This window comes from Pezoporus occidentalis, unplaced genomic scaffold, assembly GCF_034315485.1.
Source record: "Pezoporus occidentalis ecotype Australia unplaced genomic scaffold, CSIRO_AGI_Poc_V1 ctg21, whole genome shotgun sequence".
Classification (NCBI taxonomy): domain Eukaryota; kingdom Metazoa; phylum Chordata; class Aves; order Psittaciformes; family Psittacidae; genus Pezoporus; species Pezoporus occidentalis.
The window spans coordinates 2,717,496-2,742,309 of NW_026913964.1; the positions used below are offsets into that span (position 1 = coordinate 2,717,496).

General features: G+C 49.3%; 1 protein-coding gene and 3 long non-coding RNA genes across 8 annotated transcripts; 2 read left to right on the forward strand and 2 right to left on the reverse strand.

Annotated features, from left to right (window-relative positions):
* Positions 1 to 15,402, reverse strand: LOC134163942 (uncharacterized). 5 transcript variants are annotated; one of them, XR_009964923.1, is made up of 4 exons: positions 14,635 to 15,402; positions 13,652 to 13,802; positions 1,578 to 3,199; positions 1 to 251 (listed from the first exon to the last, which is right to left on the reverse strand). It is a non-coding gene; the product is annotated as an uncharacterized LOC134163942 (long non-coding RNA). The 5 variants fall into 5 exon arrangements; XR_009964924.1 differs by having other exon boundaries at positions 13,652 to 13,819; XR_009964925.1 differs by having other exon boundaries at positions 13,652 to 13,744; positions 14,635 to 15,401.
* Positions 248 to 12,302, forward strand: LOC134163944 (uncharacterized). Its single transcript, XR_009964927.1, has 2 exons — positions 248 to 667; positions 11,796 to 12,302. It is a non-coding gene; the product is annotated as an uncharacterized LOC134163944 (long non-coding RNA).
* Positions 15,403 to 16,532: 1,130 nt separating the features above from the next.
* LOC134163943 (uncharacterized) lies at positions 16,533 to 18,190 on the reverse strand. The gene is made up of 2 exons (XR_009964926.1): positions 17,876 to 18,190; positions 16,533 to 17,450 (listed from the first exon to the last, which is right to left on the reverse strand). It is a non-coding gene; the product is annotated as an uncharacterized LOC134163943 (long non-coding RNA).
* A 421-nt stretch (positions 18,191 to 18,611) lies between these two features.
* ZFP36L1 (ZFP36 ring finger protein like 1) lies at positions 18,612 to 21,102 on the forward strand. The gene is made up of 2 exons (XM_062619204.1): positions 18,612 to 18,850; positions 19,642 to 21,102. Exons 1-2 carry the CDS (start codon positions 18,794 to 18,796, stop codon positions 20,590 to 20,592), a joined length of 1,008 nt encoding a protein of 335 aa, XP_062475188.1. The 5' UTR covers positions 18,612 to 18,793; the 3' UTR covers positions 20,593 to 21,102.
* Positions 21,103 to 24,814: the final 3,712 nt, after the last annotated feature.

Sequence of the window (24,814 nt, forward strand, 5' to 3'; positions counted from 1 at the left end):
TGACATCCACAGGGTACAGAAATGTGATATTTTTTTTAATTGATATTTGGGGAAATGACAATAAGATAGGAAGAACATTCCCTCACTCTGTAATTCTGTTATGCCAGTGCCCAGTACGAGTGGTGAGCCTTCAAGTGGAGCAGAGCTGAGCTGGTTGTTGCTCAGGGCCAGCAAAGCTGCGGGCTGGGAAACGCACTTCTCATGTTATGGGCAGTTGTCAGATCATGGTCTTCTCAGAGGTGGGTTATAGTCTTCCCAGTGCCAGGAAGGAGCAGAAAGAATAAATATATGAGAAAAAGGGGAAACAACCTTAAACATATAGGGGTTTAGGTTGTGGGTTTGTTTTTGTTTTCCCCCACTTTAATAAAGCTGAAGAAAATTTGCAATGAATTTATGGGCTGATTTAAATCCTACTAAGGCTCATGGAAATCCCTTTAGTGAATTCTGGGCCAGGTCCAGGAAAAGCAGGTTATTATTCCCTTTACTTTTATTCATCCATAACTGTGCCCTTCTGCATTCAATCTTGTTGTTTATATCTTGCCAGTAGATTTAATGTGAACCTCATCAGCTGTGGACCTGAATAAGACACTGGGATAAGCTGTCTCTTAACTCTGAGCCAGTCTTCCCAGAACAGTGGTGGTAAAGGAGGATGCCCCTGACACACCAGGTAGCTGTAGCCTTGACCAGAGCATCCCGGTAGGATCCCCTGTAGTAAGACCCTGCTAATAGGTATGTGAGTTCTGTCTTGCAGTAAAGTGCTCTGCCAGATGGGTGAATTTAGCACACCAAAATCAGAACAGCTCAGTAAAATGGTTTCTGCATGAACAGCTCAATGAAAATATCTGTTTGGTTGTGGTAAAAAATGCAAATTAAAACCCCTTTGGGATAGACAGAGAATGGACCAGAAAATGGCCTTCTGTTGCCAGGACCAGAACAAAGCCAGGCACCTGGAAGCAATCTCTCTCACAACCTGGGAGACTGGAGATGAGAGGAAAAAGGTTTCAGTCCTGGCTCTGCCAAAGAGTTTCTGGGTGCTTTTTTTAATGTTCTGTTCCTAAATCTGTGCATCTGCCACAGAAGAAGTCCATGAGAAAATTCGGCTCTTGTTTCAGCTCCCTAGGGACAGGGGAATGCTTTTGGGGAATTTTGCACTTGCATCACTCTACATCTGTGCTATCTTCAGTAAAAGTTTTTGGGTTTGCAAAGCCAAGAGTACTTGTGCTGCTGGTAAGGGCATAGTTTCTACATGGACCAGGCTATTCTCTGCTGTTTGCAGAGCAGGACTGTGGTGTGATCTGACTGAGATCAGGCTTGAAGCTAAGCCTGAACCCTGAGTTACCTATAAATAATCTATCAGTACTTGGGAATTCACATTGAAGGTTATACCTAAAATACATCCACCCATATTAAAAGCTTGGAAATATGATTTTGGGATAACTTGCTAGCCTTCCTTTCTTTCCCTGTCCTGCCTCTCTGCCCTGCAACTACAACTAGGATATCACAGGGTGTGTGGGCTCGGCCTAGACTGAATACATCCGTGGGGACCTAGTTTGGGGTTTGAGCCACAGGGTACTTACAGCTGTTCCTGGCCAGGTGGAATTACCACTCACACATACCACCAGCTGGTGGTTGTTCTGTGATGTTGGTGTGCTGTACAATGTGTAGAGTGGGGGCTTGTGATGCGTGAACACAGAGTTCCCATTGAGGCACAAGGAAAGGAAGGTTGTGGTGTGCCCCCAGAAAAGGAAAGAGAAGTTGCACCTTCAGTCCTCTTGTGATATGAACAAAACCACCTCTCAGGTCCCAAGAAACTGAAAGCTGCTCCAGATCCACCCTTACGTGAGAGAAAAACACACCCCATGCCTCTGCCTACATGTGGCTGCAGGTTCCTTGCCGCAGTCTAAGCCAGCCCTGCCTGATGATGCGGCCCTTGGGTGGTGTGACACCATGCTTCTGGAAACAGTGCTGTCTGGGCCAGTGCTGGAGTGAGCTTCCTCAGCTTCCTTTTCTGCTGTGTATTCCCCCTGTGAAACAGCCTCCAGCCGTCTGGAAATTCAGCGTGGCTCTTCATCTGTTAAAACAGTTTTATATTTCTAATGGTTACACAGCTCTGTTGTAAGCTTCCCAATACCTGCCTCAAGCAGATCATCTGGGTTATTCCTCCCATGCTAATCTCTGTGATCTGTGGCATGCATACAACATCGACATGAACGGGACCTCCCCTCTGCTGAACTGTATTTGCCAGAACAGGCATAACTCAAGATAACTGGATTTGAAACAATCAGAGCAGGAAGCAGCAATAACTGGCCTGGAGGGAAGGCAGGGAGTTGCCCATAGACAGTTTTTTAGGAGGATGCCCAGTTGGTGATATCTGATCTCTCTCCACGCTCCTTTAGCCTCACATACAAAGGCTTGTAGGATCATCCCTCACCTCCCTGGCGTGAGTGCTTGAGTTTAGATCTGCACCATCGTCTTTTTAGTTGCAGTGTTTTGTGTGTGGTGACACATATATTGACCTACGTGTGCACATGATGAAGACCCCCAGAGCTGCACCTGGTGCTGACACCAGTGTCATTGCCACTGATGCTACTTTGTGAGGATGGATAAGGTGGTGGATGTTCATGTTATTTTTTCTTCTGGAGCACATGGACCCCAAGGCTGGCTCTGGCACAGCTGATGCTTCCCATGACCTGTACCCCCCAGTCTGTATACAGTGAACACTGCATCCGGCTGCCCAGTCAGGACTCTGTGTTGTGGGGGTCAGGACAGGCTGAGGCAGGCCTGCAAGCACCCTTGCTGACAAGCTGATGGCTTAGTCACCAGGGCTCTCCGCAGAGCCATGTAAACACTACCCACAGTTCCCTGCCTCAGCCCTTGCCACCGGGCTCTGCTAGAGCCCTGTCCTTGTGCTCCCTGTGCCAAGGGTCACGAGCTGGGACCAGCAGCTGGGTGCCAAATGCAGGCTGTAGCTTTGTGCAGCTGGTCTGCTAGAGGTCGTCACACGCCTCCTTAAGCAAACAGGGATCCATGCCAGTTGATAAATCATTTACGAGGAGAAGTCAGAAGCAAAGAACTAGATTAACCAGGTCACTGGGTGTCCTGAGAGAATGACGTGTCAGTGGAGCTGAAACAGCAGATCCCACAGTTGCAATCTCTTGCCTTCTTCTGTCCTGACAGCAATTCATGGAAATCCCTGGAACTAGACACCAGAGATGGAAAAACCCATTAGCTCATCCCAGTCAGCTCACTAGTTAAATCAGTCACTCCCATTGTACATTTTCTGGCAGAGTTAAAAATGTCTCAGGAGAGGGGATTTCCACCAGTTTCTCCTCAGGGGGAAACTATTCCACCTATCAGGAAGGCTGCCTGGAGCGGTGCTATTTTTGCAAAGACAGAAGTAACTCCAGAACCTGAAAGAAAACCAAAAATGATTCTGTTGCAGGAACTGGGGCAGTGATGTTTTTCTGCCTGAACAGATATTTGCCATGCAGGGCACAGCTCCAAATGGAAACTCCGTGTGGACATGTGTGTTTACACACAGCCACGGAGGTGTGCTCACGTGTGCATATATACACCTGTGTCCTCTCCTTCCCAAGGGTGGGATGACCTTGTGTCTTCAGCACAACCAGTGTGTTGTACTGTGAGCTCACGCCTAGCTTGCACTTGTGTAACTCCACCAACATCAAGGCAAAGCACCCTGCTGTGAGGTGGGAAGACACACATGGAAGACAGGATGAATCAGCTGGTGGTGTTGCTCCAGCACCCACTTCCCCTATCAGCAGGGAGAAGTCACTTCTTGCTGGGCCAACTCATGTCTCCTTGGCTGTGCTGGGGGCAGAACTGTGACACCACCACTGCAGGGGGCTCTGTGGCTGAGCACATTGATGGTTGAAAGCACCTGGGGCCTGCAACAAGTAGGCAAGATGATGCAATACAGAGTTGCTCTCTGAGGTTGTCAGCAGAGGCTATGGAGATCTTGGCAGCTAAGCTTTTCAGCACCTGGGAAGAACTTTGGGACAGCTGGGAAATAAATTAGCTGTGTGATGGCATTTAAAACCTTATTATTTGTTTCAGAGTTAATTCTGCATTTAGATGAATGGGTGTACCACACATCACCGCGCTGGAACCTGTAGAGATAGCAAGGATTGTTCCCTGTTCCAATTCAGAGAGCTTTCAGCCAGCAAAATAGCAACTTGCAGTGTTGGTGGCTTAGGTCTGGGAGCAGAGATCTGTGGCTAGGGTAGGCACGGTGGCAATGCCAGCAGCAAACAAGCCCCCAGGACTCTAATTACTAGTGCCACAGGTGTTGGCTATACACCTCTTACGAGAAGAAGGCGGGGTGTTTCCTGGGCATCTGCCCTGAATTTGTGACTCCTCCACTAGCTGTTTTATTTGTCTCTCACAAGCTGGCACAGTCTTTCCCTCTGGGTACTCCTGAAATTGAGGCACTGTGTTTTGCACTGTTCTAAGGATTTGACTTTCACTTCCCAGCCACGGATGCCAAGGCTGCCTTCACAAGCACCCTGTGCACCTCTGTGTTGCTGCAGGACAGCTGATGAAGCCTGATGAACTTATCTAGCTTCAGCCTGGGCTTTCTTAACTGCAGGGTTTTTACTTTGTTCTGTTTATCACAAAACACACTGAAGCATGCATAAGGGCTATAAAAGAATGACATGACTGTGGAAAAGGATCTAACCAAGGAGGCACAGGTCAAATTCTGGGCCTTGACTGGGTCCCTTTAGCTGCTGTCAGGTACTGGCCAGTTGACCTACTGAGCCCATTGCCCCTTGCACTGTGGAAGGATAAGAGGAGGTAGAGCCCAGTAACATTTTAACTATGAGATTAACTCTCTGCCAGTTGAACAACAGGGGCTCTTCTGTTTGTGTGGATGAAAGGTGCTGACTCAAGGCTCTTCCACACAGCAGCCTGTGCTCTCCTGCCACCCGTCACAGCACTGGCCACCCTGCCTTCCTCCACATCCTGAAAACTCCGGTTCAACCCTCAGTAAGGAAAGGAAACCTCAACTCCAGAGACAATTGTCCAGAAAGGTGTCATGACTCTTTACAAGCCAGCACTGTTTGGCTGGCACTTAGTCCCCTAAGGAAGGCCAGAGGAAGAAGAGCAAACCATCCTCCTTCTAGATGCTCAAGAGATTCTTCTGCCTCTCCATTTCCCTACAACTGTAGAGTCCCAGAACACCCCAAAACCACTCACCATGGTAGAAGAGATGTAGGGAGGCCTTTGAACAGTCCAGGTACTCAAATACATTCCCTTCCCACTCCCAAGTTCTTCTGAGACCCTAATCTCTGACACCTTGAAATTAGTGGGTGTTTTGCTGTTTCTCTCACGAGGTGCAGAAACAGCTCCTGAGAGATGGGTCCGAAGCTCACAAAAATCAAGGAGAATCTCTCTGCAAACTTCATTGTGGTGGTGGAAACAAGTTTTGCATGTGGCAAGGCAAAAAGCAACACCAGCTTAATTGGAAGGACATTTTACAAAGGTGATATTTAACAGAAGGAAAGCGATTTATTTGAAAATAAAAGTTAAGATTCATACAGGGAAATCTAACCTCCCCTCTTGTAACGTGAGGCTGGTTATGGCAGCATCCTGCAGGGCCTGAGCAGCAGACAGACAGAACCATCTCAAAAAGTGGAACTGACTAATCTGAGTCATCTGGGATGAGTTGGACATGAGTGAAATCATGCCCCATGTAAACAGTGTGAAAAGCAAACAAAGATGATAAGGAGTGGGGTATTTTTTATTGGTTTTGTTCTTGATTCCGTCTGAGAGAAGATCTTAAATAGCAAAACAGAGCAAACAGTGGCAACATGTAGCCCTGGATGTTCAGCTGTGATGAGACAACTGAAGGCTCAATTTCCTGAGTGCTTGTATTGAACCACCTTCAGGAGGAGGCTTAGTTTCCAGTAAGTTCTCAGCACTAAACACAACCAGCCTCACTGAAGAACTGGGACCATGATCTTTATCTACTGACCATATACTTTGAGAGTGATTTCCACTGGAGAGGCAAACATTTTCCTTCCACTGCCTCACAGAGCCATCTTGCCTACTTCAGCTGTTTGCACCAGGACTGCATAGGGCAGAAATTAACCCGGGTTCCAACAAAGAAGGTGGGGAGCCCCTGCCCAACATACCGATCATTTGCAGATCTTTGCAGTGTGGTGGGATCAACCAACACCTTGGTTTAGGGTGTGTGTGTATTTGATGTGGTCGGCGAACACATGGTCGCTGATTTCTAACTGCCTACCTCTGTTCTGTGTGTGTCCTTGCATTAGTTTCAGGCATAATCACATCATGATATCATAATAATATATCGCACTGTGATGACACCATTGCATGGAGTAGGCCACAGCAGTCTGATCTCATTCTGCAAACGTAAAGATGAGCATTACTGCTTCACAGGACAAGTGGGTGGCAGGTAGATGGAGCTGACACTACCTATATTGTCAGCCCTGGGTGGGAACGTGACCTGCTGGGTTAAATTAGGTAGCTAGGAGCTTAACACCTCAGCTCTAGATCTGCCTCAGCGGCTGTGGGTGAGTCACCAAACCTATCTGCATTCACTTCTTCTATCTGTGAAATGGTGACAATAATATTTCCTCACCTGATGGGGGGAGGGAAGGGAGTGTGTGTGCAAGAATGAATAAATGTTTACAAAGCACCTTGTGAGCAGTGTGCAGGCCAGCTCTGGCTGTGCTTAGGAGGAACCCGCGTTGTTCCCTCTGCTCTGGGTTGCACCATACTGTAAGCACGTCATGAGCTGTAAACACTCCCCTCAGAGTCAACAGTTTCAAATAAGAGCAAATGAGATTATTCCTCAGGAGAGAAACAGAGAGTGAAGACTTAATACATTACCAGTAATTTCAATAAATTCCATTCAAGGCAAAGCAAAGTAACTTTTTAAAATGAAAGAAAGAATAAAGTAGAAAAACAAATAAGCTGTGACCAGTATTTTTTTTTAATGGTACTGTGACCTTAGGTTTCACTTCCCAAATGGGAAGCAGAACAGAGAAGTGAATCTCCTTGAAATAAAAGTGAAGTGAATAATGGGACGCCTTTAGCTGCTTGCCACATCCTGTGTATGCTGATTGTTCTGTTTATAGCTGGCAGGAGCCCTTCTAGAGTCTTCTTCACCCACACTGGCTCTTTGCTGAGCCAAACTGTACTGTATGAGCAGTCAGGAAAATCTTTCCTGCATCTCCCCTCCAGCACCACAGTGCCACGTGTGCTGTCCTGTACTGATGCTCACCTCCCCTCCCTTGTGCAGGGGTGCTTGTGTGCACACCAGTGCTCCTCGGCCCTCCTGCCAGCACAGACCCACACTCCCCATGGCTGGCATAAGTGAGCACTCGCGCAGCCGTACCTGCCCTTGTGTAACCTGCACCTGTCCCAGCACACACCACTTCTGCTGTAGCCTGGGATGCTCACATGCAGCCAGGATGGCCACTCAGGATCTTTGTTCACATATTCACTAGCACTTGTTCTCATGCACATATACAATTCCTTAAGTGAGCACAAACTCATACACACACGCAAACATGCACGATCTCCCTAGCCTAATACATGCACTCACCAATGCGCGCATCCACACAAACACCTGTTTTTGCTTTTTCTGGTATCAAAGAGATATGGAAAAGCATGCACTTCATACATGCAAACTGGTCATAACCATTGACAGCTCAGCTATGATGTAGAGTTACATCCCTTCCATAGCAATGTTATTGCAACAGTCTTTCCTCCTGCGAAGAGCTGTGTGGCTGGGGGTTCAACTGCTTCAGGAAACATGGTTTAGATTCATTCATTCACCAGCACAGCTATTTTTATTGGCCTGGTTTAGCCTGGGCACAGCTTTTGGTGCATTACTGGCTTTTGCTGCTGCTGGTTTTAATTCTCTTTATACTGCTGGAGGTGACCGTGGGACCCTCCCTTCACCAGCAGACTTGTTCAACAGTTTCACCGGAAGAGCCTTTGCCATTCACCTCCTGCTCCCAGTTGGTCTTCACCAGTTCACTGGCACTTAGAAATTCTGGTTTGTGTTTTCGAATAGCTGTATTTTTAACACTGTCATATCTACCACAGTCTGAAGGTGTGGGGTTTTGATCCATTAACAAAGATGACTGGTCATCTTTGAGCCATGCATCTTGAACACCTGGTGGGTCAACCAACTGCAGACATCAGTAACATCTAAACCTGTACATCTGTGGCAGTTCTCCCTCTCTTGTTTCTCTGCAAAGCTTTCTGTATGCAGGAAAAGTTGGAAACTCGGAAAGCAGCCTTCTGCTCTCAGCCTGACTGCCTTTCCGCATGGAGGGCTTGGATGCCGTTACTCTGTGTCACCTCTCAGCCTCTGGTCCCCAAACTCCAGTCTCAGAACCCACGTGGTTCTTTACTGACTTCATAAAAATAAACAAAGGCCTGGTAGCATTTAGGTCATAGTAGTAGATTATTTACACACACACCCCCACCCCCCCAGCTTCTTACTGCACAGGTCTTAGTGTCACCACACCCTGCCAGGGACCGCATTCGTCCCCACCATGTGGTCCCCGCTCCATGACAGCCAGACACTGATGCCGAGCAGGCTTTCAGTGCACAAGCTGAGCTTCGCCAGCTGCTGCCCAACACTGGATGCTGCCCCCAAGGAGGTTGCACCCAACCTCTGCAAAAGGGGGTCTCAGCAATCCAGCCAGAGCAGGTACACTGCTACGGGTGGCTTGGCACGCAGAGCTGAGTTCAGGCCAGGTAGGAGCTTATCAGCAGATCACGTCCAGCAGGGAACAGTACTGCGAGGTAGACCATTGGCAAAGCACAAACTTCCCTTGCAACTATTTTTAAAAGCACCTTTATGTCTTTCTTTTCAACTAGCACAGCACAAATAAACCAAAAGCATTGGGGTGGTTGTTACTTAAGGGAACGATTGTTTTGTAGCCCTCTGCTTCCCTGGTGCAAATGAAATAGTATTGTACTCCTTAACCTCCCCTCATGAAAAAGAGTCCCCCACCCAGCTCTGCCTTTGATGCTGTTTCTGTTCTTCCATGCTGCCTTTGGTGGGCTTTTGATCTTGACTCAGCATGGTTCATCTTACAGTGTTTCTTTAGGTCCTTCTTCAAAGTGGGCAAGCAGACATGGAGTGTGATGTGTGTGACCAGGTTATAGGATGACATATTTTTCATGTTGATCCTCAGTGCAGATCTTTCACATGCAATGCTTCAATTGTTATTGCCTTGCCCACCACTGACCCCTACAAGCCAACTTCTAATTCAGAGCAAGAGGTTTGCCCTATTTTGTCTGAAATAGCTTGCTTTGGCGAGCACTGAACTTTCTCCGTCATTCTGGTTTGGTTTCTGAGTTTAGTTAGAAGCTTCTGGAGTTCCTCCCAGCCCTGCTGAGCCTTGCTTGCAGTTAAAATATATGGTTCTGTCTTGGCAGCAAATGCTGGTGCCTTGTTATCCTTTCTCCATTTCTGTTTTTTGAAACAATGTTCAGAGGGCCACTTTCGTCTCCTCCAAGCGTGGCCCCACTGCCCCTCTCCCACCTCATTCAGCTTTTCTTCCCCTTCTAGAACAGTGGCCATTTACTTTTAATGGATTTTTCCCCCTTCTATCAGTTCTGACTTAATTTTTAATCCATGATGGTACTTTTTATCTGATGGCTGCCAAGTTTGTTTCATTCTTGAAAGGGGCTTTATCAAAAGACCATTTGTAAGCGTGCATTTACTATAGTCCCTACTAGTTCCTGATCAGATTTTTGGAAGCTCACAGAAGTCAGCTGACTAGTGGGGCATGATTTAATGTTGCAAAAAGGCACTCCAACAGTGCTCAGTACTCCATCAGTGCTTCCTGCACTGAGTGCTGGTCCATCAGTTCATGGCCCCCCATTTTCCTAGAAGACTTGTGCTGTGCCCAGTCAGCCTTTTTGGCAAATGCAGCTGCTCCCTGAAGTGGAGTTGCAGGGAGGACACTGGGGCTCTTGCCCTTTGCATTGTGGGGAGCAGCAGCAGGGCTGGTGATGGAGATGAGGGATGCTGACTGTGGCTGTTCCACAATGCATTGTGTTTTCTAATTCAAACTGTTGGTCCAGGTGTCACACAGAGCAAAGCCCTGGTACTGGCAGCTGTGCTGGGTGTTGAGGAAGCTGCACTGGGCACCATCATCCATCCCTGTGTTTGGGGGCAGAGGCCAGCAGGAAACACCTCAGACTGGTGTGGGGCTGCCCAGGCCTTCCTGGGGAAAGCAAAGTGCTGCAGTTGAAATGCCAGTTCCCCATGGACTAGCTGCACTGGAAAGACGTCCAAAAGCCCCTGGAGAAGCCCCCATGGTCCTCTCTCACCACCAGCTAAGCCTGGCTCTTCTCCTTTGTCCTGAGTCCTGGTGGCACTCCTTTGCCATGTTGGTTGGCATCGCTGCACAACACCACTGATGTCTTCCCAGGACAGGGACACCCCAGTTTAAGTCCCCCATGGGCAAGTATGAGCATCAAGCATCAGGCCAGGGAGCTGATGGGCACCTCCAGGACATCCTGTCCTCTGGCTTTTGTTGCTTTCCCCTGAGATAACACTGGAATAATGTGTGTAAAGAGACGCATCCAGAAGCAGGACATGGAGCAGGAGGCTCAGAAGTGGAGAGGCTGGGGCACCCCCAAGACCAAGGCAGCCAGTGGGGCTGGTGCAATGCCTGAGCTAAGTGCCAGGTCCCACACATTTGGATCCAGATCTCAGATTGCCAGTAGTTTAGCTTCCCAGTCTATTTGTGAAATGCTTCAAAGGGTACTGAGTGTCTGCAAAGTGTGGTGGGAGCAACAGTGCCTGTTGAAGCTGGCAGAGAGGCTCCTGTGCTGCTGGGGCAGGCTGCAGTGGGAATTTTACTGCTGATTCCCAGAGGGGCAGAGCTAGGCAAGTGCACAAAGTCTTCCCAATCCAAGTTCAAATGTATGAATTTACTATATCTAACGCCTCCCTGAAATCCAAACATACTCGATTACATTCTCTCTCCGTAATGAATCAGTAATTATATTGAAGAACACTATTATTTGTTTGGCATGACCTATATAAACCCAACTTCGGGAGTGCATATTTGGTGCGGTGCCAGTGCTCTGTGCCCTGCGTATTATTGCCTTATAAACATAACCATTGTTTGAATTTCATAGCAAAACAAAATGAGCCACATTGCTTGTCAGTTATTAGATATCTTTTTCCCAAATGCTCACCCAGACCATATTACAATAACAATAATTATTATTACATACTTCCTTATTATATGTTTGTGCCGAGGTAGCACATTTGCCTTTTTCCCACACGTTAGTAGCTTCTTCTGACTCTTATGATTCACTCCTGCTTGTTTCCCAATGTCCATGAGCTCTTTCTGTGTTCCTGGCTGCATTTCACCAAGACCTGTGGATTGGTGTAGGCACCCACAGTGCTGTACTGCACCAGTCCGCAAAGGGTTGCAACTGGCACAGGGGCTTCGCTCCTCGAGGGAACATACAAACACAAGAAAGACATGGACCCTGCCCCAGGTGCTTTATAAATATTTAACCTAGTCTGATAATGTGATAAGGACTGATAATGTGATTTGGACAGACTAAAACCCAGCCTTGCTTGGGGAGGCCTGGAAGCAGACCCTCTGAGAGAAACTGGGGGGGACAGGCCCCAAGTTAAGGCATGGTAGTGCTGCTGCCACAGCCACTGCCACAGCTGGGGGTAGGACTCACCTTTGTAACTTAGGACATGTAAAGTTTAGTTGTCAAATTCTCAAGTTGTTGATCTACATTTACAGTCACAGAAGAGAAGCTGTGCTTGGCTGCAGAGTGAGTCAGCCCTTCTCAAGATAAATGTGCAAGATAGGTGAGATGAATCACACACTGGAGGTGCCTATTTGTCTCCATTGACTATGCAAGAAGCCTGTCCAACTAAATAGGTTTAGACACCTAACTTTTAGGCACCTAAAATCAGGTGAGAGGAATCCCATCCTCATTGTTCTTCATTCTTCATTAGCACCCTGACAAAGGAGGCAGTGGAAGAGGCTTCCTGGAAATGCCCTCCCAGATTTGGACCTGGCCAAACCCCTCCATCCTCTGTGCATGGGAATCTGCAAAGCCTCGCCTCTGTTCCTCCCCACGCAACTCCTACGGGCATGGGGCGCTCCAGCCATGCCCAGCTGGCAGAGATGAAAGCGTGCTCCCTGCTGTGGTCTGAATGAGACAACGGTCTTGTGGGAAAAGATATAATAGTGGAACTGAAGTTGAACTGAAGTCTGTATCATAATGTATTCAGAGCAGGCGAGAGGGCAGGGGGGCAAAAAAATAAAGAAAAGAAGACTTGACCTTGGCTTCTTGCCTGGTGCTAAAAGTATGTTTTGATGGAATGGCATAGGCGGGAAAGCAAGCTGTCTCCCCAATGCAAATATCTCATGGAGATGTAAGATGTGTGGAGTGCAACCCGTGTGTTTGGAAATGGTATTTTACAGAGGGTTATAGCCAGGCCTGTCAGAGGTGAGCTGCCACTAGCACAGCAAGCAGCACCTTCTCACACCAGCACTGCCTCTTGTGTCAGACAAATGGCAAGACCTGAGAGGCTCCCAAGTAGTTTTAGATGTTCTCTTGAAAAGAAAAAGAAAAACAAAAAGAAAAAGAAAAAGAAAAGAGAAAAGAAAAAAGGAAAAAGAAAAAAAAAAGAGAAAAAAGAAAAACAAAAAGAAAAAAGAAAAGGAAAAGAAAAAAGAAAAAAGAGAGGAGAAAAGAAAAAAAAAGAAAAAAGAAAAGAAAAGAAAAGAAAAGAAAAGAAAAGAAAAGAAAAGAAAAGAAGAAAAGAAAAGAAAAGAAAAGAAAAGAAAAGAAAAGAAAAGAAAAGAAAAGAAAAGAAAAGAAAAGAAAAGAAAAGAAAAGAAAAGAAAAGAAGAAAAAAGAAAAGAAAAGGTGAAAGCATTTTAGTTGTAGCACATTCTTTCAGAGCTAAAAATCATGGAAACATTCCACTGGTTGACGTCTGAAGCAGTCAGTGAATCAGCAGCCAGGGCTGCTCTGGCTGGAAACATGCAGAGGCCAACAGAAATCACTGCTGCATTATCACACTCCTGTGTACAGGCCTGGGAGCATGGAAGTAAGATTTGAAAAAAAATGTGTTTGTGCTGAGATCTGTTCCTTGCCATGTCCACAGTCACTTCTGTTGGCATGCACTAACCCCCTATCGATGCAAGGTCATTTGCTGTTTTGATGTGCAGCTTGCTTGTTTTTTTTTCTGGAAACTGCCAATAGTCTCTTTAAAGCTTTCCTTTAACTGAATGATAATTTATTTAGGTGAGAGATAGCCCTGGCAGGCACAGAGCCCTGTGCAGACCAGGCCAGGTTAAAGGTACCTATATGAAGCTCTACTCTTGCTGTACACCATCATCAGCCCCTGAGTTTGGGCCCAGCAGGAATGCTGGGGACCTTGGGACCACCGTGTATCTGGCTGTGATCTGGAGAAAGAGGGTGCCAGCACCCAGCTATTCAGGCTGTCCCATTCGGGTGAGCTTCCTGCGGAGAGAAGGACAGGGTACTGCTCTGGAGACCCACAGCGGGATGGCACACTGGTCTCCCTAGCAGCTGCTTCATGGCTCTCCTCTGCCAGTGGTGCACAGCCTCTTGCTCCATCCCTCACCTTGCTGTAGCTGGGCTGGGGTGCTTTCTTGGCTCCCACTGCTACACCAGCAGGATGGAAATCCCTCCTCCAGCTTCATGCAGTTGTGGTGCACTCAGGGGGGAGAGATCAGACAAGATTTGCTCCTTGCCCTAAAGGGTTTGCAACTTCACTGCAAACAGGCAAACCCTGGTAAGAAGAGTGAGGTTTCTCTGCAAGAGGTGGTGAGCAGCAGGGAGCTCTATGGTGTTGCAGGAGGGGGCTGCTGGGCTTTCCACAACCATGCAGCAGCCAGTCCTGGTGATGCTCTTTTCCTCCAGCCCCTTGAACCTATTATTTTCTGCACTGGCTTGTGTCTAAGCTCAGCTCTCACCCCAACACAGGCTGCACATGTCTGGGTGCAGGTGGATGGACCCTGGGATGTGGCTGGGCCAGCTGCCTGACAAACACTAAACACTAGCATAGGCTTGCTGTCCTGTTGTGTGGAAATAGATTGATTGCATTAGTATTTCCACTGGAAATTATAACTTGGATCCATTAAGCTCAGCCAAATTCCTTATCCTGTGTCTGCTGAAAGGATACCTCTGCTTTTTCCACTGCAGTATCCTGTCTGTGCCACCAGTGCCAAATTTGTGGCAGGCCACTCACATCCATGTGACATTTTCAGAAGAGGCCACATACTACCCATTCCTCCTGTCTCCTTTTCCCCTCAGTTTCCCCAGAGGTATCTCCACATCTAAGAAACAGAAAATCCTCTTTATGAACAACCACATCATATCCCAAACCCCATTACTAATTAGTAACGATGTCCCATAATTCAGATCACCTTGAATGGTCTTTAGATCGTTCACAGGTGCAAAGTCAGGAGGATTAAGGGCTTATAATATTTGTCTGGCAGTGTAACTACCAATTCCAGCAAAAATAATGGAGCTAGCTTCTTGGGTTTCCTGCCACCACAAAGTACACACATGCACACACTCTCTATTTTATGAATGTTTACATACCCGCGCTGCCAGGAATCTTACTCCCGTTGCTTCCCACCACCTTACACACTTTCCTGTATCTCTGCGAGTCTGTTTCCTAACGAAGCAGCCGGTAATATCCCTTTCGCTGGGGAGCAGGCGGAGGCCGGGCTTCCTCCGGTGCCAGAAAAGCCTGGCAGAGGGCGCACCTACAAGCTGTGGTTTCCATCCCGAGCCATTCACACCTCCCAGTGGCTACCCAGAGGTTCCATGGACGGAGCGCAAGGCCCAAACAAAAGGAAGGATTAAAAAGTTAGGGACAGGCGGGGAATGGCCACACTGACATCCACCTACCACCCCTGAAAAGCCGCAGCGTCCGAGGAGGTGCCTGGGTCGGAGGAAAATTCTACACGCGCCTGTGGAGATGAGCAGAAAGGCACTTCCACACCTCCACCTCCAGGGGCACAGCCAACAAAAATAGCACTGGACCCAAAGGATATAAATAGAATAGCGGCTGCAGAAAGCTTCGACCCACTTTACACTGCCAGCAGAAATAAAGGCAGGAGGTTTGTCCTTCCTCCAGCCCCAGCCCCTGTACATCAGAATACCACTGCAGAAAAGGCATGTCTATTTATCTGAAGATTCCCATGGGAGCAGGGCAGCGAAATGCCTAACTCATATGAAACTCACAGGAGAAAACGTTGCTCTCAGCAAAAGCACTTCCCTTTCCTAACTTGAAACTTTGGGAATTGGGTGGTAGGAAGGGGAACAAACCAAGCCACTACCCTCCACCTTGTTTTCAACAACTGAGGCTTTTTTGCTCTCATATTCTTGTTCAGTAACTCTGACACAAGCACACCTGCAGGGTTCCTATTGCTGCACCTCTTCAGTCCAGGTGAAGACAAGTGGAGGTGTCTTAAGATAACAATCTCTTTCTGTTGCTATGGGAGCTGTAACATCACCAGATATATTTGTGTCAGAACTGGCACTTGGGTTCAGTTTATACCCACTTCTCAAAGTAACCTCTTATTACCCTGACAGGGAGTTAAACTGCAGCCACTCCACAAGACTGCTCTCCAGCCTTTAGCAGAAGCCAGTGTGTGAACCCGTGCCCAGTGGGTAAGGGATGAAATTGTGGTGATTTGTACTTCCCATCACTGACCTCCTCCTGCCTGGCCCAAACAATCTGATGTTGCACAGCTAATCCCAAACCAAATTTGTGAGGTGCACCTCCAAGCCCATCAGGATTAGGTGGAGTATAAAGCACAAAAGTAGACCCCAACTATGTAAAAATAACTGAACTGGGTCAGATCAAAGGTCTGTTGTGGCCTTTCTCTTATCTCCAAGAGCAGTTAATGCTTAAGAGTTAAAAACAGGGGAACGAGTGATGCTTTTTCTGTGCATTGTCCAGCAACATGCTGCAGAGGTCTGCCTTTGCCTTTAGTAAACCTCCAGGGACTTTTCCTCCATAAATTTGTTGAATTGCTTTTTTGACCCTGTTTATACTTTTGACCTCCACAGCATCATGTGCCAATGAGCCCACAGTTTTATACACACACACACAACTGGAAAAAATACTCCTTTGAACCTCCTGCCTTTATCATTTCATTCACTGCGCCCTGGTTCTTCCCTGTTTTCTGGCCATTCCAGCCCATTTCAGCTCTCTTTTGGGAAAGTGGTTCTTAATTCCTCTGTTAAATGTGTGCACAGGTCTGATGAAGGATCTTACTCCCCTGTATTTTTACACAAGTTTAGCATCTGCTTGCATTGGAACCAGGGAACAAGAATGCTTCAGAAGCTGCTCCTGCACTGAGGACAGATTTGGGAAGGGCTTGGAAAGCCCCAGACATTTATTCCAGCTGTAGCATCCCAACTGAAACATGCTGGGCCTGGACAGATTGACCTACACGAGAAATCTAATGAGCACGGCACTGCATTCATTCACATTTTCAGTAATCTTCTTTAATAATTGACTTTCATTTTATTCATTTACGTATCTTTGTTCAGTTGCATCTTTCAAAGTGTTGGCACGTCTCTGGTGGAAGGTGCAAGGCTCCGATTTTTTCATTCCTCTGCTCAGTGTGAATTCATGCCCACACAAATTCCCACTCTGGCCCGGAGGGCTCTGACTTTTAGCCACGAGGTGGGGTGAGTAGCTAAATTCCTGATCTGAGCATGTGCGCAGCCAATGCAAAGCAGACCACCATGGAATCGGGGTTTGCCAAGCTAAATCACTGGAAAAAAATTCCTTCTCGGCTTCAGCTTTCGCTGCTTGATCCGTGGAAATGCGCAACCTTAAACCCCAAGTTTCCAAAACAAAGGCACACGGGAAAGCGAATAATGCAAAAGTGGTGGGGGCTGTCCCGCACAGAGCCCTCTGCTGAGCCTTGCACCTTCATCGGCCAATGGAGAGGGACCGGGTTGAAAACCAGGCTGGGAGCGACTAAGGAGAGAAATAGTTATCTCAGCCGGCTTTCTCGGTAACTCTTGGAAAGCCCCTGAAATGACGTTTCTAACCTAACAATTAAAATGGGTTTAATTATAGAGAGGCTCAGAGCCCTGGGAACAAGCACCATCTACAGAATGAGTAAACAACTGCAGAAAATAATAGGCTGGTCTCCTGGTTACTTCTGGCCAAAGCAAGGAAAATAAAAGAAGAAACTAGAAAGAGAAGGAAATTCGAGGAACCTGATTGCTCTCCTTAAGTAAATAATAACAATATCTATATTTAAAAAAAAAGTCAGAAATCTGGAATAGCTGGAGCCTGTGGGCGTTCCTCTCGGTTATTTTGGCTGTTCTTGAAGACCGAAGGAGGGGAAAAAGATCAGCCGCCAGCTCAAAGTCTAGGTCCTGCGACTCTAAAGCAAACAGAAGAGGAAGTGGATCATTTGTTTGAAGTTTTCAGAGCGATGGCCGCTCGGGTCGGCATTGCGCTGCCCAAGGCAGGGGGCTCGCTCTTGCCCGCCAAGCCGGCCGTGGGGCGGCGGAGCAGTGCGTGGTGCCGGGCAGCGGCAGGCGCCCCCCCTCAAGCTGTTTGTGCGGGGAGGGAGAGGGCCGGGATGCCATTGCTCGGCCCTGGGTGAAACACTCGCTGAAGTTATGGTTAGGGCGAGCCTTGCTCGGCTGGGTGGGTTTGGGGGAAGCAGGTTTCACGCTGAGGCGCCCTAGCACCGAGAAACCTCCGGGCGCTTTGTTTTTTTAATGTTTTAACTTACTTTTACACAGAAACTGCCGCCATGCTCCCCACTCGTCCCCGCCGTATCGGTATACGCATGAATCATACTTCGCGTACTAAAATCTGGAACAGATTACTTGCTCGGAGATGTTATTTTGTTTCTTTTCTCTCAGTTTTACAATTCTGAGTTCTGGGGGCTGGAAGAGGACTATGCGGAGAGAAAAGGGCAGAACTCCTCAGAGACCCTTTTGAAGTGCAAACCCGTATTTTAACCATTTAAACTAACGTGGACGGGAGCTGTTTCCCCTCGCAGCGCTCTCAGCTTCCAATAAAAACCGGGGAAGAGGAGTAACACACACACACCACGGAAGGTGTCCGTGTGTATCCACACAAAGCCAGCCCCGAGCAGCTCCAGCCTCACTCCAAGCGACAGAACCCCCTCCCCCGCTCAACCGCCGTCGGGCCGTTGGTACTTGCGGGGGCTCACGGGTACCGGACAAGCGCGAGGCCGCTCCTCGACCCACTCCCCCCCCCCGGCGCGCAGGCCCCCGCCTTACACGCGCACACAACGGCCTTCTTGAGGAGGGGGGCGGGGAGCGCGGCGGCTGCGGGCCGGGTTTTCCCCCGCTTCTGCTCTTTTTTTTTCCTCCCCCCCCCCTTTTTTTTTTTTTTTTTTCCTTCCTTTCCCCTCTCCTTCCCTCCCCCCTCCTTCCTCGCGAAAGTTTCTCCGGCCCCGCCCGCCAGGGTGATTCAGTCGCGGTGTCAATCACCCTGCCCTTCTCCCCCCTCCTCCCCTTTCCTCCCGTCGCCGGCTCCTCCTCTCCGGGGGGTAAGTCCGAAACTTTATAAGTTGAGCTTTTTGCCGAGCCCGCTGGAAGCGGCGGCGGGCTGGGAGCGGCGGCGGCGGCGGCGGGGGGAGGCAGGCTGCGCGCCGGGCGCCCGAGGCTCTGCCTTACCCACGCCGCGACTCCTTGTGTCCGTGTGCCGCGGCCGCACCCGCGTCCCCCCCCCCCTCGCTCTCCGAAGATGTCCACAGCCCTGGTGTCGCCCACCATCTTCGACCTGAGCGAAGTTTTATGCAAGGTAAGCGCGCCGTCGGGAGCGGCTCCGGCGCTCTTCGCCGACTTTCAGGTTCGAGTTTGGGGTTTCCTACCCCCCCCACCCCCCCCCCCCGTTTGCTAGCCGGTACCGAGCTCGGCGTAGAGGGGGGGGCTGAGGAACTGGGTGCGGATCCCCCGTTGCTGTTGCCCGCGCTTTCCCTCCTCGGTCCCGCCGGCGGAGGGGAGGGCGGGGGGCACCGCCCCGCGCTCCTGGCGGGCTCAGTCGCGGAGCCGGGTCGTTCCCTTGCCCTTGGGGCCATCGCGCTGCAACACGCCCGGGCGGGCGGGCGCGCTCCCCGCGAGGTTCTGCCGCCCCTATTCGGCCACGCCGCAAGGGGAGCGGGGCGGCGGGGGCTGGGCGGGAGCCGCGGCCGCACTGCGGGGGGGGGGGGGCCGCTGGGAGGAGTGGTGTTGGGGCGGGCGCCAGCGCTGCGCGCTGCCCTTCCTGGTCACCGCCATCCCCTGGGAGGCTCTCCCAGAAGAGAGCTCCGGCCTCCGAGTTCTGTTGCATGCAGCCAGCGGCTCCCCCGCGTCTGGCGCTTGGGTCGCTTCCTTACTTAGCTCTGCCAGGGCTTCGCGGGGGGATGGGGCGGGGCGGCCCGTGGCTCTCGGGGGCAGCGGCGAGCGGGCTGGAGCAGATGTTGGTGAGGAGGGCTGCCCTGTTTGCCCCGCTGCCCGGGGGCCAGCCTTTCCGTGCCGCTGGAGACTCTCGGGGCTGCTTGGGGACACCGGAGGAGGCGGTGACAGTGACCGGCCCTTGCTTTCTCCCCGCAGAGCAACAAGATGTTGAATTACAGTCCCTCGAGTGTCAGCGGGTGCCTGCTGGACAGGAAGGCGGTGGGCACCCCGGCCGGCGGGGGCTTCCCTAGGAGGCACTCTGTCACCCTGCCCAACTCCAAGTTCCACCAGAACCAGCTCCTTACCAGCCTGAAAGGGGAGCCGGCTCCCATGCTGGGCCCCCGGGAAAGCCGTTTCCGGGACCGCTCCTTCTCCGAGGGCGGCGAGCGCCTGCTGCAGCAGAAGCAGCCCGGGGGACAGGTCAATTCCAGCCGCTACAAGACGGAGCTGTGCCGCCCCTTCGAGGAGAACGGCGCCTGCAAGTACGGCGACAAGTGCCAGTTCGCCCACGGCATCCACGAGCTGCGGAGCCTCACCCGCCACCCCAAGTACAAGACCGAGCTCTGCCGCACTTTCCACACCATCGGCTTCTGCCCCTACGGGCCGCGCTGCCACTTCATTCACAACGCGGAGGAGCGCCGCGCTGTGGCTGGGAGCCGGGAGCCCGCCGTCACCGACAGACCCCGCCTGCAGCACAGCTTCAGCTTCGCCGGCTTCCCCAGCACTGCTGCCAGCGGGCTGCTGGACAGCCCCACATCTATCACCCCGCCGCCCATGCTGAGCGCCGACGACCTGCTGGGCTCCCCCACCCTGCCTGACTGCGCCAGCAACCCCTTCACCTTCTCCAGCCAGGAGCTGGTCAGTCTCTTTGCCCCCAGCATGGGGGTGCAGGTGCCCAGTGGGAACTCCCCCACCACCTTCTTGTTCAGGCCCATGTCCGAGTCCCCCAACATGTTTGACTCGCCGCCCAGTCCTCAGGACTCCCTCTCTGACCAGGAGGGATATCTGAGCAGCTCCAGCAGCAGCCACAGCGGCTCAGATTCCCCTATCCTGGACACCTCAAGACGTCTTCCCATCTTCAGCAGACTCTCCATCTCTGACGACTAATCTGGGGTTTCCTCTTGCCCCCCCCCCCCCCCCCCCATTACAATGTTAAGCTGAACTCCTCCCATCCCGTCCCCTGTAGTCTGAGCTGGATGTTAACCTGTCCACCTGCCTGCTGTAGACCCACTGGCTAAAACCTTAAGTGCCAAATTACGATGAAAAGCAATAACGTTTACAAAATTAGTGCCTTTTAACACTTTCACTGTGACTATTACCTCTCCAGCTGCAGAGGGCACCAGCAGCTCTGTGCACTTCCAGATGTGCAGGAAATGTCCGGATCCAGCTCCCTCCACTGGCCATGTACTGCATAACCCTCTCCCAGTCCCTTCCTGACTGGCCAGTTTCCTCTAGGCTGCGGGCATGTGGGCAAGCGTTAACATCCAGTCTTCTTTCTCACCTCCCCTTAAAGACTAGTCTTGCCTGGATCCGCTCAGGTCTGCGGGAAGAAAAAGCTGAGAAGGGACAAAGATTGTAACAAGAGTGGGACTTTGACTGGGAGGAAGAAAACAAAACCAACAACAGCAAAAAAAGAAAACAACAGATGGACTTATGAGAGACTTGATTTTGGTGCTAAAAAGTTCCCCGTGTATTCATGTGACATCTTAAAACAAATACAGAAATAGAGGGGGTGGGGCCAACAGAAGTCATTCCACACACACACAAAAGTTCGTGTAAACAAAGTTCCAGTAGACATAGCTTTAATGGTTTTGCTCTAGAGTACTTTAGACCTATCTTAGAGCACTCACGCCAAGCTTTCTTTTTTTTTTTTTTCTGGGTTTTTAATTTTGTATAACTTCAGAAATTGGAGAGCAGATTTTGCTTGTCACTGCACAACAATATAAAAAAGCTTATTTAACTTATCAAAACGTATTTATTGCCGAAACCTATGCTTTTTTTGTTAATTTTGTTCATATTTATCGGGATGATGAATCCATAGAATATATTCTTTTATGTTTAAATTATGATCTTCCATATTAATCTTAAGATTGTGAAGTGTCTTTTTCCTTTTTTTCCCCACAGTTTAATATATTATACTACAATGACATTTTTTGTAACTTTACACTTTTTTGGTTATTTTATTTTAAAAAATGAAAAATTAATTTAAAAAAATGCAAAAACTGTGTTTGGATTATTTATTTTAGAATTTCCCCCCTTTTTTGTTTTTGTGTTGGACTGCAAATTGAGTTAATGTGCTTCTTTGCCTTTCTTCTCCTCTTCCCCTCCCCTGGGTCTTAACTACCTAGGGCTTTAGAATGTACATACCTGAGCTCTGTTGTGAGACAGTGGAAAGAAGACCTTTGTCTTCCGCTTTCTGTATAGATTCTTCAAGGAGAAAAGCCTTGGGCTCAAAGTGCCTATCTGAAGACATTCCAAATACAGTTTGTCTTTGCATTTCTGTATTCCAAGTTTGGAGTTTTCCTTGCCAAGGTGAATGGGACTGGCACAAAGAGAATGAATGTAATTCAACTCCCCCCCCCCCCCCCCCCCCCTTACTGTTCACTACATTGCTTTTTCCTCCTCTTTGTGTGAGTTTATTTAAAAGAAAATCTCTTTTGTAATGACTGTTTGCAGTTTAAATCAATAAACCCCAAGTTTTTTCAAGAAACTGACACTGGAGCTGGTTTTCCTTGCATAGATTGAGGGGTTGGTTTATAGACAGTCACTCAAATGCAGGTAGTTCCCTCCTCTTGACCTAGAAGTGCCCACCCTGTGCTCAGGCATCCCTCTGTCATTCCTCATGGATTCAATGGGTCAGCCATACACACCTGTGAATGCAGAGATCAAGGGCAGCAAATAACCAGTGTGACCTATCTCAGTGACCTCTCACCCTCTGTCTCTTAGGGAGTCCTCCCATCTTGAGTTCTTCAGTCTGTTCTCTAAACTTCTTTCTGATCAATGTATCTTAAACCTTAGATTGGCTTTTGTTGCTCTTGTGGCTTACGTTCCCTGTGCAGTGCCTTCTCCCTCATGGGAAGCCTGTATGTATTTTGAGCAAGGCTAAAGCAGGATGTTGAAGTGGCATGGATTTCCCAAGTCTCAGGCCTGGCTTGTTATTGGTACTACTCCCTTTTGGTACAGAGTGGTGTTTTGTGTGGGAGAGGAACGTGGACCCCCAGAGAAGTCTTCACCCTGGTATCGCACTGAAGCCTGCATACCCCTTTAAGTATCAGTTGGCAACCCCAGAAACTTGTGAACCCAGTGGTTTTATTCAGGGGTGCTTCTTTGTCAGCGCTGGTCATGGTGTAAATCTTGTGTTTCCACCTTTGAGCTCTCTGGAACAAGCTTGGCACTCCATCTGAAACTGTACCAGCTCTCTCCCAGATCCGGGGTGGAATACTGTTGCTGAACCACCAATCTTTCATCTGTCTTGGCATGCCTCACTGTTCAGAAGAAATGTTTCCTAATTCATGTTGGAAAAGTTTCTGACAAAAGCTGTAGGATACCTCAAGGCTTACACCAGCGTACCTTTCCTGGTGTTGGCTTTGTGTAATATCCTTGCTTGTGTGGTCTGTCAGTAAAGGTGAGCTAGGTGGAGGAAAGACGGTGGAAGAGGAGTGCGGCTGGTAGCAGCTGGTTCCCGTGAACAGTGCAGAGGCTGTGTGGAGCGTTTGCCTGGGCGATGCTGATGTAACTACCATGCAGTGCAGTCTGTGCTGATGCCTGAGAGAGGAGCCTGGGGCACAGCCCCAGTGCTGCTCAACAGGCCTCCAAAAACCTGCTGACCGCAGCCTTGCCCCTGGGTGTCAAGGTGATGGGGCCCACATGACAGATGGGCTCCTTCCTGGAAGACCTCCTGTGCCCAGGTGCAGCAAGCACTCAGGCCTGCCTCCTTGCTGACTGCTGGAAGCCACGCCATGGGCCCCTGAAGAGCAAGGTGTAACTGATCTGGAGAGGATCCCAAGTTTATCTTAAGGTGTGCACGTGGGGCTTGAAACTGCTTACCTCCTCTCTGGACTTTCTGTGCAGGTCTTCAAGCAAATAGTCTGCCCAGTTAATAATTGATGAACAAAATAGCTGTATTGGTTGCACCGTGCTATTGGTATGACAAACTACTGGGAAGCTGCGTTAAAAGTAGGTCTTCTTTCCTGGTAGTTCTGTATTTCCCTCGTCCTAGTGCACTGGCTCTGGGAAGTCAGCACTATTTTTCTCCTGTGAATTTGTTAATGATAAATGCTCTATCACTCCGTGTTTTGCTTTTTGGAACTAGCCTTGAGCTAGGTCACACGGCATAGAGAAGAGCGGAACAGGCAGAGTTAGAAGTTTAATTTCTGTAACAGTTTGTGAGGGAGAGTGAGGCAAGAGCCTCCAACAGTGTAGGGATTTCCCTGATTTGATACCATTAGCATTCATTGTGAATTGGGTATATGGCAGCAGCTAGTCTGGAGGGACTTCCCCTCCCTTGGGATTACCGTGGGTGAGTTGTCCATGCTGTTTCTTGTAGGGTTAGCATCTGTGTCCCCTAGCAGTTTGCCTTGGTTGGTAATAGCCTAGCCAAGGCTCAGAAAGGTAAGTAGCCTTTTCTGGCATGATGGTTTTGAGACATTCCTTTGATTTGTGGGCTTCTCTGTGCTCTGGCTCATTGACTCGCATAGGAGAGTGTCACAGGACTCGAGAGTGGCCAGGAAGAGCTGGCTTGTGTGCTGGCACAGTTGCTCTTCTGATGCGCCTGGGCAGAGAGAAGTACCCTCAAGAACAAGATACCTGTTGTCCCATGTGAGGTGGCATGGCAGAGTATGCCTCAGTGCACTTACAGCTCTTACTGTGGGGCAGGGGGACACCTATGGTGAATTCTTACTGTTCCTCACATACTTTTGTTAGCCATGGGTATTTGCAGTGTGGGCTTCTTGTAAGAAGACTGGGTCCATGTCTCTGTGCTGCAGGTACTAGATGTCACTTATTTTTGGCTTCTAAGTCAGATGATTAGTGCTATCCACATTCAACATGCCTGGCTGTCTCTGGAAATTACAGCCAGTGTGTATGGCTGGCTGCGCCAGTTGCCTCTTGGTAAGGAGTAACAGGATGACTTTGATTCGCAGAGCTCCAGGTGGCTCAGATCCCACTCTAGTAGCTGCCTCCCTCTTTCCTAATTCCTACAATAGCTGTGAGTGTCCCCAGGACTGTATGGCTACTCCCTTGCTAAGGGCTAAATGTGACTTTTGTACTGAAGCACCTTCAGTTCTGCAATCAGGGGCTGTAGAAACACAGGATGGCTCATTTCCTGAAC